Here is a 10997-nt window from a genome sequence, read left to right on the forward strand (position 1 = left end):
GACTACCATTACTACTATCTCATCAGTTACGCCACTAACAAAGTCTATTAACAAAGTCTATAATATTGCCCAAACAACACTAATGAGCAAGCGCTTTACTATGAGCATTGTATATGCCTATAATTCCACAATTGCAACAAAATGCCTACTATTCTAAAACCTAATCAGGAAGCAACCTGATGAAATAAAATTGTCAAGCTCGTTAACAATCCTTTATCAAGAATAATGTTAGATCTATGACTTTTTTATAAATTGTTGACACTTGTTGGAATGTGATTGGAGTTACGTTAGCTAGTAAGATCACCGCATGTTACATTTAATCCCTTCAACTATCAATCGTTAAATCTATTTAAAAAGTTCACCACATGTTGTATTTAATCCTTTTAACTTTCAATCATTAAACGTTGCATGCTCATTTTTAACATAAATTACAAAAATGCCCTTAGTTTAGAAACTAAATTTACTTAAATACCCTTAATTATTTTACAATCTCCGATCATATATATATATATTGACATGTACCAGCAAGTTGCTAGCATTTTAACCTCTTACTAAAGATTGCCCTTTGCTAGGCGCCATCAATATTCTGGATACGCATCTCGTTTGAGCCAGGCAGCCTGTGTGCATGTCGTTGAAGTAGCCCGTAGAGATGTACGACAAGTCGTTTGTAGCAGTTATGCATGTCTGTGCGCGCGTCGCATGAATAATAATACTATACTAGTCACCGCAGTTTGGACTTCAAATTCCCCACCATCCCGCAGCCCGTTAAGTCAGAAATTTTTCGAACCCTTAAACCCTAAACTGAAAATCTCAGTGACACCAAGTTTGGTGGTTTGTTCAGACAGTATCTCTGTCTAAGCAACAAGCAACAAAATGCAGATTCTAGTAAGAAAACTGCTGCCGAGAATCTCATTCAAACAGGTATGTACTTTGAAAACACTAATGTCCGTTCGAATACATGTATGTAATCGGGTTTATAATTTTTGGGTTGAATTATGAAGTGGGCATTGCTCAGATAGTCCAATGGGTGTATAATTGTCCTATTTGTATTGAACTGAAGCTTCTAATATTCTTAAAGTTGGTTGCTTTTCCGTGAACTCATATTTAACTTTTGTCTAAAATTTGATGGTTGTTCATGAAGATTTATCGAGGGGAATTTTATATCAATTCTTTTGGGGTTTGGTAACAAGAATTTCCCTTCTTTTTTTTTGTCCCAATTTTACAATTCTGGGTTTTTTTTTGCTTCTGGTTTTTCTAATATTTGGATCGGAATATCACATGGGTACTACTCAATAGGCCATTTACTCGAGCATCGTGCTATTCTTGTATGTGAGAATAAAAGTGCCAATCATCTACTCTCTAATTGGTGTGAGATATTCCTGAATATTATAGTGATAGGACAAACTACTCTTTTCTCGCTCTCTGTTTGTTTTTTCACCTTATGTCAATTGTAGTTTGTGGTTCACTTTTCATCTAGTTTCTGATGCTCGTGGATTCTAGTATTCTATTGCGGCATTGCCTTTTCTCTTTTAGTTTCTTTTTTTGACATGAAGACATCGAGGATTTTCCCCTCTTCAAATTTTCATAATACCTCCTCACTGGTGTAGAAATGTTCGTTCAATTTTATTGGGCAGGTGGTATAGAAATTCACGTTATAGGTCTAAGTTTTTTCTGTTGTGAAAAAAAAATTGCTAGTTCATTAATCTTCATAGGTATAGTCTAACTTTGATGTTCTATGAGTTGACTTTGCAGGTTACAGGTTATCGTACATATTGTACAAAGAAGGTTGTTGATATTGGGCAGCCAACTCCTGCATCTCATCCGCAGGTTCTCCTACTTAACATCTATGTCTATTAATTTGTGTGCACTAGCAAATTGAACATTCTAGGCATGTCTCTGTGGCCACCTTCTTGTGTAGGATAGTGATTTTGCCTTATATATCAGTACTAATTCTAATTTTCCTTAATAAATTTGGACTTAATTTTGTTCCCTTTTCAGTTACTCAGAGAAGGGGAGATCACTCCTGGAATAACTACTGAGGAATACATATCAAGGAGAAAAAAATTGTTGGATCTTCTCCCAGAAAAGAGTGTGGCTATCATTGCGGCTGCCCCTGTAAAGATGATGACAGATGTTGTGCCTTACACATTTCGGCAAGATGCTGATTATTTGTATATTACTGGTTGCCAACAACCTGGAAGTGTGGCGGTTTTAGGTCATGAGTGTGGTTTATGCATGTTCATGCCAGAAGCAGATCCTTATGTATGTCCAATCTTGTTTAATGGAATTTTTTCTCGCATTACCAAGTTCTGTTACAGAAATGGCATCACATATCTTTGGTTTTTTTGGTTCTCTAGAAATGCAATCTGGGGCTGTAATTAGATTAATAACCAAACATCTATTTATTGCTTCATTTTTTATGGTAATTTTTTTATGTATACCCAAATTTGCGTATATGACTCATGATGTCACTACTACTATACATGCTGCAAGGCTGAGAAAGCTGTCGTTGGGCAAGCTAGTTACATTAATCTGCATGTGTACTTATCTTTTGAATTGTGGCTATTGTATGTCCTACATGGATAGCGCATTAATTCAAATGGTGACTAACTTGTTTTCTTTGTTATTTAATAGGATGTTATTTGGCAAGGGGAAATTGCAGGAGTTGATGCAGCGTTGAGGACGTTCAAGGCTGATAAAGCATATTCAATTAGAAAATTACCTGAGGTAAATTGACCACTTTTGTTGATGCTTAAAATCAGAGAATTGCATTTTGGACATAGAGATTCCATATTTTCTGGTTATAAGCATTAATAGTGTAATTTTTTGGCATGGTAAGTTCCTAACCCAGTTCCTCTTTTATCTATGGATCCATGGTAATTGCATCATGCTGGAATCACCATATAATCGATCTGAAACAATTAACCTAATTTAGATAAACAAGTGTGACATTTGATCAACATTCATTCATACCAAACTCTGACAACTGGTGTCGCAAGAAAAGTACCGTATCAATTGATATTTTAGTTAATTGAACCGTGGGTTCTACCCTAGTGTTCAATCAGAAGTTGACATGATCTATTTACTAAGCTTTTGTTATTCACACAATGGTAACACTTATTTTTATTGACTGCAGATTCTTCCAGAAATAATAAGGAGATCCTCCAAATTGTTCCACAATGAGCAGACAGCCATGCCAACATATATGCATCTGGAACCCTTTCAGAAGGCAGCTAAAAATGGCATAGTGGAAAATCTGTCTAGTTTAACCCATGAGTTACGTTGGAAAAAATCACCAGCAGAGCTTAAGTTGATGAGGGAATCTGCATCAGTTGCTTGCCAGGTACTTCCAAGTCTACGCTATTGCCAATTATGGACTTTGCAAATAAGCAGTTTCTAGGCACATTTCTTCTTTGATTGAAGGGACCTGCTATACTGTTTATATTACATGACAGTTATTAGTGAAATATTTAGTAAAGCTTCTATGAGATTGCATGACAGATGGCAACATGACATGATATCTACAGGATCACATTGTCATACTATAGTAGTTATTACTTGTTGGAAATGAATTGATTTTGTCATGACATAAATAGAGTTCAATCACTCAACCCCACAAGTTGGTTTTCACCCTGAAAAGGATTGACCAATCATTTGGTTTGCAACTATTTCTAAGAAGAAGTTGCACTGTTTGCTTCTACAATTAGTTAGCCTGGTTTATGGCCTTGGATATGGTTGGACAACAAAAAAGGATGACATTCCCAACACAGTCAGTTGGTTCAATGCCTAGTTATTTGAATATCAAATAAAACATTTGGAGTCGAGAAACTTTAATTTTGAGAGGGATGGAGGTCCATTATATTTCCTTCGGTCTTGCTCATTGCCCAGTTCATTTACACAAAAGTAAAAAGGGGGGTGGGGGAGGTCCTATCATGCTAGCCTTGCTTTCACAGTGAAATATATTTCTTCACCTGATTATGGTAGTCACAGCACTTCACACCGATGCTATGTCTTTGTAGAACATGAATTTTGGTAATGTTTATTGGATTATTCCCAGCACATGTAATAAGTATTTTGGTCTTGGGCAGGCTCTTCTGCAGACAATGTTTCATTCAAAGACATATCCTTTTGAAGGTGTACTATCAGCTAAGTTTGAATATGAATGCAGAATGAGAGGTGCTCAGAGAATGGCGTAAGTTTTTTCCCCCTTTCTGGGGAATTGGATCTAAAAGAATGATTTAGTTTTTAACCAGTTTATATGTTCCACTTTTATACTTAAAATTGTTTGCCGGGGTGTCAAACATGACTGGATTAAATTATGGGTGTTCAATATTATTTTATGCAAACTCCTTGCCAATGTTTTACTAATTTTTGAAATCTCTTACCAGATTCAACCCTGTGGTTGGTGGTGGACCTAATGCTAGTGTTATACATTATTCTCGAAACGATCAGCAGGTAAGGCCATTAATGAAAGCAATTCAATTTTTCAGATAATTTACAATTTATCTCCTTTTGGTGTTCCCTTATTACATTTTACTTCACTCACTTATGAGAAACGACACTAAATATCTTTATGTTTTGGACTAAATTGAAATGGTTAGCTTTTGAATCCAACTAATGGAAAATATTCAAGTGATTTGCACATGGCTTGAGAGTCGATCATAAAAATCCATGTCACTTTTTTTACACCACCCATATTCTCTCTCTCTCTCTCTCTACCCCTAATATGAAATGACTTGGGCTTTATTAGTTTAGGGAAAAGATGATGGTGAAGAATTTGGCATTAAGGATGCTATTAGTAACAGTCATTTATTCTTCTGTCCTCTACACTGATCACCTCGGCACATTCAAATCCTCCTTTTGTAAGTTTTCTCCTTCATCAATTCACAAAATCATAAAATACTAAACAATAGATATGTTTTAGATCATTTCTCTTGTTTTAGTTATTGAGTTTTCTTCAATACAACTTCTGCACTAAATGAATATTATTAAAGATGATTCCTTTTCCAATTTTCACTTTGCTTGTAGGAATCTTCCACAACCCTTAAATGGGGTTTTGGTGAAGTGGGTTTGTGAATGGAGGTTGATAGCACAAGAACGTTGTATGGAGGGTTTAATTAGGGTTGCGTTATGTTCATTAGTTTTGGGCAGTGGCTTGGATTTTGGGATGGTGATGGGATGAAAGATTGATGATAATGGGTTTACCAATGGTTTTATGGTGATTAGGTGGTGATGCATATTGATGGTTATGTGGTGATGATTGATATGTTGGTTGCAAATTTGAATTTTAGGCCATGGGTTTGGTTGGTGTTAGCCACGGTGGATGGCAATGTTTGTTCGTGTGGGTTCTTTGAATATGCACATGAGTGGCCATAGTGCAGTGGAGCTAGATGGAGGGGAACTAGATGAGATTAATAATCAGAGAATCAGATCTGGAAATTCTTATTCCACGTATTGAAAATTTTGAGATTAAATCATATTTCCTTTTTGTCTCGTGAGAGTTTCTGAGTTTTTTTTTTTTTTGGCTTTTCCAGTAAAATTAAGGATGAGGAAGAGAGGAAAAATACTATGTGACAGCAGACACTGATAGTGAAGTGCTTTTATTTTATTGGTTAATTAACTCACCTACAAGTTACGTTCACATTTCTGTTTGTGTGGATGGAAAAACTGACAGTTTAAATTTACTCCAAAGTAGAGGGAGGTTTAGTGTTACTTTTTAAAATTGAAAAAGGTAAAATGTAGGTAGGGTATATCACAGGGAGGTAAATTGTAATTTTTTCCCTACTTTTTACTGTACGTGGACAGTCCAGGATTGTAATTGTTTAAATTTATTTTGCAGATCAAAGATGGGGAGCTTGTTTTGATGGATGTTGGGTGTGAATTGCAGGGTTATGTTAGTGATCTTACTCGCACCTGGCCACCCTGTGGTAGCTTCTCTTCTGCTCAAGTATGTGCCAATGGAATTTTGTTTCTATTCTGTCTAGTATGCTTTGTTGAAGCTATTTTCACCATCTGATATATAACACAAGCTTGATAGGATATACTTGCCCCATCTTGTCCTTAAAATTCAAAAATATTAAGTAATGTTGTTGTAAAGTTCGTTTCATGTGTTTTCCTAGTCAATGATTATTACTAAACAATTCTTGAAATCAAGGTTTACATGTATTCTCATAACTACCATTCTCGGAAACAATTGTTATTGCTTATGCTTCTTCCACAACATCCCCCCCCCCCCAACCCCTATATCGAAGTAATCATTTCTGCCAGCTTATTTTCTTGGGGTTTTTCTGTAGCATATCAACTTTGTTATCACAATACTTTTTTTTATAACTGACTTTTGTTATCATAATATTGTCTTCTTACATCCTCTTATACCTGGCAATGTGTTTATTTCAGGAAGAGCTTTATTATCTTATACTACAAACGAACAAGGAATGCCTGAAGCTTTGCAAACCTGGTGCTACCATACAGCAAATTCACAATTATTCAGTATGATCTTGTGATCCTCTGGCTTTCCTTTGCATCAGCTGTATTTAGAAAAGAATAAAATTCCATCCATAAGAGCTTATAAGAAAAAGGATAAAAAAGTAAAGAATAGCATTTCATCTATGAGATGGAATCTCTTTGCATTTGTTTCATTGTGTTTTATCTACATCTTTGTTTATTTGACTAACTTCATGATATTATTTGCTACAAAGGCACCTGTATTGTGTAGTAATTCAAAATTCACAACCATCTGATGTATAAAATAATTTTAAATTGTCAGGAAAAGTATCATGTTAATGGTTACAGTCATCACTATATTTCACTGACATGGAGATTACCTGTTGGGCCTTCTCCTTGTGGAAGTATATATTTGCCATTTTGGTTGCTTGGAAGCTGCTTTAAGCTTAAATTATGTTTAACTTTAATGATCTTATCCTTGTAAAACTGTACTTGCATAGGTTGAAATGCTACGAAAAGGACTCAAGGAGATTGGAATTTTGAAAAATGAGGGAAGCAGTTCCTACCACCAGCTGAACCCAACTTCTATAGGTTTCTATATGCGTCCCTTGTCGTATATTCCTGTCATTTTATTATTTTAGTTTTTGGCAAATATTAGGCAAGAAAAGTGATAGCCTTGTGATAACAATTACTCTTTGATGCTCAGTCCATAGTATTCCAAATGTGTTACTTTGTCAAATTTAAAATTGATTAATTAACAAGATAACAAGTACTAAATTGCTTATGTAATTAGTCAAATTATTATTATTATTTTTAATTTATTTTGTTGTCCAGGTCACTATCTGGGAATGGATGTGCATGATTGTTCTAAGATCAGCTATAACCGGCCTTTGGAGCCAGGTGTTGTAAGTTGCCTCCTGATTGAACAACAATTCGACTTTTGATACCTTGAGATACTGTACCATTTAGCATTTCGTTGTTGCTAATGACGATAAGATAATGTTAGCATATCCTTTTTGGGCTGGGGTGGGTGTTTAATTTTTTTTTATTTTCTAGGGGATCAAGAAGATTTTGTTAGAGCATTCACATTGTACTCTCTATTTCTATTTTTTTTTTTTTTTTAAGAAAAATTTTTTTACAAAATACCCCATTTAACAAATTCTCTACTCAATATTAAATTTAACTCTTGTCCGTAATGCTCTCTAAATGTAAAGATTCAAAAGTACTTAAATGTAAAGAGTTCAAAAGTAAAAGTTATTTATTTTTTAATGTTCTTTCATTTTCATATTTCTTTTTCTTTCCCCTCAATTAAAATAGATTTTTAATACAAAGAGTCTATATGTTGGTTTCATTAATAAAATAGAATATTTAGTTAAAGTAGAGAAATAATTAGAGAGTTTGATGTTTAGTGATTTTATAAAGTGGCTAGCTAAATCAACTAAAGTATTTTTAGAGTCAAATTTAGAGAAATTTTAAAGAGCTCAATGTGAATGCTCTTAGTATTGGTATCTAGAGAGAATTATCATGAATTTCCTAGCTACTTTTCTGGGTTTTACTCGCTTACACAAATTTTAGCTTCATTTCTGCAGTCCAACCTGTTTAAAATAGTAGATTTAACAATATCAAATTTATAGGGTTCTGCAGCCCTCCATTTCCCGAGGTGTATTTGTCTTCTGGAAACAATGAGAAATAAATGGTATTCAGTATGTTATAAATTATATCTCATAACACGTGAATTGAATACAAAAGCCAGTCTTTGTCTTCTGGAAACAATGAGAAATAAATGGTATTCAATATGTTAAAAATTACATCTCATAACACGTGAATGGAATACAAAAGCCTGCCAATAAGACGTATTATTGTACCCAAGTGAATGTTTTCCCCCTTGTGAGTATGATAAGCATCCAACTGCCACTTTGCTGGGTGTACGTGTCAACTTGCATTTCTTTTAGCTTAACTACTTTGATTTGTTTACTACAATTTTGACCCCCTTTTTGTGCAAATGGATAGGTGATAACAATTGAACCAGGAATCTACATCCCATCTTTTTTCAATGGTCCAGAGAGGTACTTGTTGAACTTCCTGACATAAATGTTATATCTAACTTCGTGATCTTATGTATTGAGACTTGTTATGAGCTTGGTCTTTAGCACAGTTTATAATTATCCTCTTGCTTGCTCAAGCAGTGCAAATTTAAAGGGCTTTTAACTCACCGCAGAATTTTCATTATGGAAGTTACTGACTGCTAGAACATCTTATGTTTCTTTTGCACTTTTCTCTAGTGATGTGCGGGTGATGCCCCTATAGCGAATTGAGTGGGGACGCCCTGATACAAGAGTACCCAGATTAATTTCTCAGCCTTCTTGTTACTCTCTAACACATTAGTAATTGAGTGTCTACATTTTTTTCATTTTTCTTTTTTTGATGAATAGTAATTGTCTACTTTACTGTGTATATAAGCTAATATGTCATGTATGGTTTAGTAATTTTCAAGTTAGTTTTTTTGACTAATTTCCTGTTCCCTCATAATTTGGAATCTTGGACTTCGATAACTTTCCCCCGAACTTGCTCTGTAGATTATTTATTATTATTCTTGATTTGTGTATGTCATTTATTCTATTAGTTGCTTTTATTATCATTGCAGTTAGCTCTCTTATCTTTTTTCATGACATGTTATAGTTAAGTTCCAAATTCTTCCCTTCATTTGAAATGTAATAACATTAAACCATATGCTTGTAGCTTCTTGGGATTAGATGTTCTAATAAAATTTAGGTACTATCCATATGCTGAGGACTTCGAATGTATTATGCAGGTATCAAGGCATTGGGATAAGGATTGAGGATGAGGTCCTCATTACAGAAACTGGTTATGAGGTATAAATTAGATTTAAATTCAAATTAATTGTTATTGTTTACTGACTGCATGAGAAGATTTGGTATTTCAATCCTTGTGAGCAATACAATTTAAAAGAAGAAAAAAGTGTTCTTTATGCACAAGACACTCTTGATAGTTGTAAAATTTTATGTAATGCATTGATAATGGTATTGAATTAATTTTTTTTTTCCGTATTATTTTGGTTTAACGGTTAAAATTAGAGAAAGGTGGTGGTGTTAATAACAGCTATCACTAATAAGAACCATAATTTCCTAGCATTTTAGCTTGTAGCTTGATCAAGTTGATATATTAATTTACAGAGACATCATTACAAAGGCATCGACACGTTTCTGGCTTGGATTTTTCTCTTCCATTAGTCCAGAAATGTGCCACCTATTTGTATCTTTGTCTAAATAAAAGAAGAGCTGATTGAGTATTGATTGATGATTTACATTATTTGATAAAGTTTGGATACGTATTAAAATGCACACTATTTTTTAAATCAGGTCCTCACTGGGTCAATGCCGAAAGAAGTTAAACACATTGAATCCTTGCTAAATAACTTCTGCCATGGAATCGGGATGGAGAGCCCTAACAAGATCAGAGCTGCATCCAGTTGATAATCCCATTATAAATTGAAGAGTCAAGACTGGTTTATTAGCAGAGAAAATCAATTTAAGGCTTTCTCCAACAAATTGGATTTATTTCGGAAGCGAGGAGCGACTGATCATCCTGGGAGCAATTTCCTGCACAAATTGTGCATCAGTTGGGTTTAACATGCAACCTTATTCTTGTGTAGCAAAGTTTTGAACTATTTTAATCATTGCCATTTTGTTATATTGCTCTCATAGAGGGTGAAAAAAAAAAGGCTAGTGGTAGAATGTCACTCCTTTGTTTTCTTCAGGGTCTGTACAGTTTTTTACATTTATCCATTGTAGGTATAGATAATCAGTAAGAAATTTTGCAGTAAAAGAAGCTTATTTTGAAGTGCTGATCATTTCATATAGTTTATATTATTATTAGCTGTTACTTGAACTGTTAAAGCTAGGACGGTGAAGGAACCGATTGTTCCGGATTGTTCTGTTTACGGAACTCTATCTACTTTTTTCACCTTTTCTGGTAGTCCCAATTCTCTCAATGGGCCGGGTCATTTATTTGACCCAGCTCCTTTACTGTTAGCATTTTCTCCTTTATTTTTTATGTTCTTGTAATCTCTCATTCCCCACTTTGAAAAAAAATAATAATAATAATAATAATAAAACTCATAAATTGTGTGGCCGACAAATGGTTTGGTCTTGAAAATTAAAAGAGATCTGGGTTTACTTCCATTCAATCATGTGAATGTCATGGTCCAGTAAAGGAGACAGTTAGTAGGTTTGGGTTATGTCATGGAGGTGGGCAAGTTGTCTATTTATTTAAAAAGGCGATTCATTAACTGATTAGGGCCTGTGATGGGGCTAATGATCTCATAAGAATTTAGAAATATTGATTGACTGAAATACTTTTACCTCAATAGACACAGTAGTAGGTTTGACAATTTTTTATACTACTCGTGAATTTGATATGAATTCAATATGAAATTAGCGGATTAAAGTTAAGAAGTTTGACTTGTTTAATTAAATGAGTCGGATTAGAGTTGGTAATTTTTAACGTGATGCATGAATATGATACAAACGCAA

The 10997-nt window shown here is 34.3% G+C and overlaps 1 protein-coding gene across 2 annotated transcripts; it reads left to right on the plus strand.

The window, feature by feature from the left end:
- Nucleotides 1–627: 627 nt before the first annotated feature.
- Nucleotides 628–10310, plus strand: LOC132172882 (Metallopeptidase M24 family protein). 2 transcript variants are annotated; one of them, XM_059584444.2, is made up of 14 exons: nucleotides 635–921; nucleotides 1753–1827; nucleotides 1999–2262; nucleotides 2635–2727; nucleotides 3137–3343; nucleotides 4089–4192; nucleotides 4389–4455; nucleotides 5840–5947; nucleotides 6397–6489; nucleotides 6945–7035; nucleotides 7279–7349; nucleotides 8455–8510; nucleotides 9257–9317; nucleotides 9825–10310. In XM_059584444.2, the coding sequence occupies exons 1-14, from the start codon at nucleotides 874–876 to the stop codon at nucleotides 9936–9938; spliced, it is 1452 nt and encodes a 483-aa protein (XP_059440427.1). In that variant the 5' UTR covers nucleotides 635–873; the 3' UTR covers nucleotides 9939–10310. The 2 variants fall into 2 exon arrangements, with proteins under 2 accessions (XP_059440428.1, XP_059440427.1); XM_059584445.2 differs by lacking the exon at nucleotides 9825–10310 and having other exon boundaries at nucleotides 628–921; nucleotides 7279–7344.
- The last annotated feature ends 687 nt before the right edge of the window (nucleotides 10311–10997 follow it).

This window comes from Corylus avellana, chromosome 1 (genome assembly GCF_965113065.1).
Source record: "Corylus avellana chromosome 1, dhCorAvel1.hap1.2, whole genome shotgun sequence".
In the NCBI taxonomy this organism is placed as follows: domain Eukaryota; kingdom Viridiplantae; phylum Streptophyta; class Magnoliopsida; order Fagales; family Betulaceae; genus Corylus; species Corylus avellana.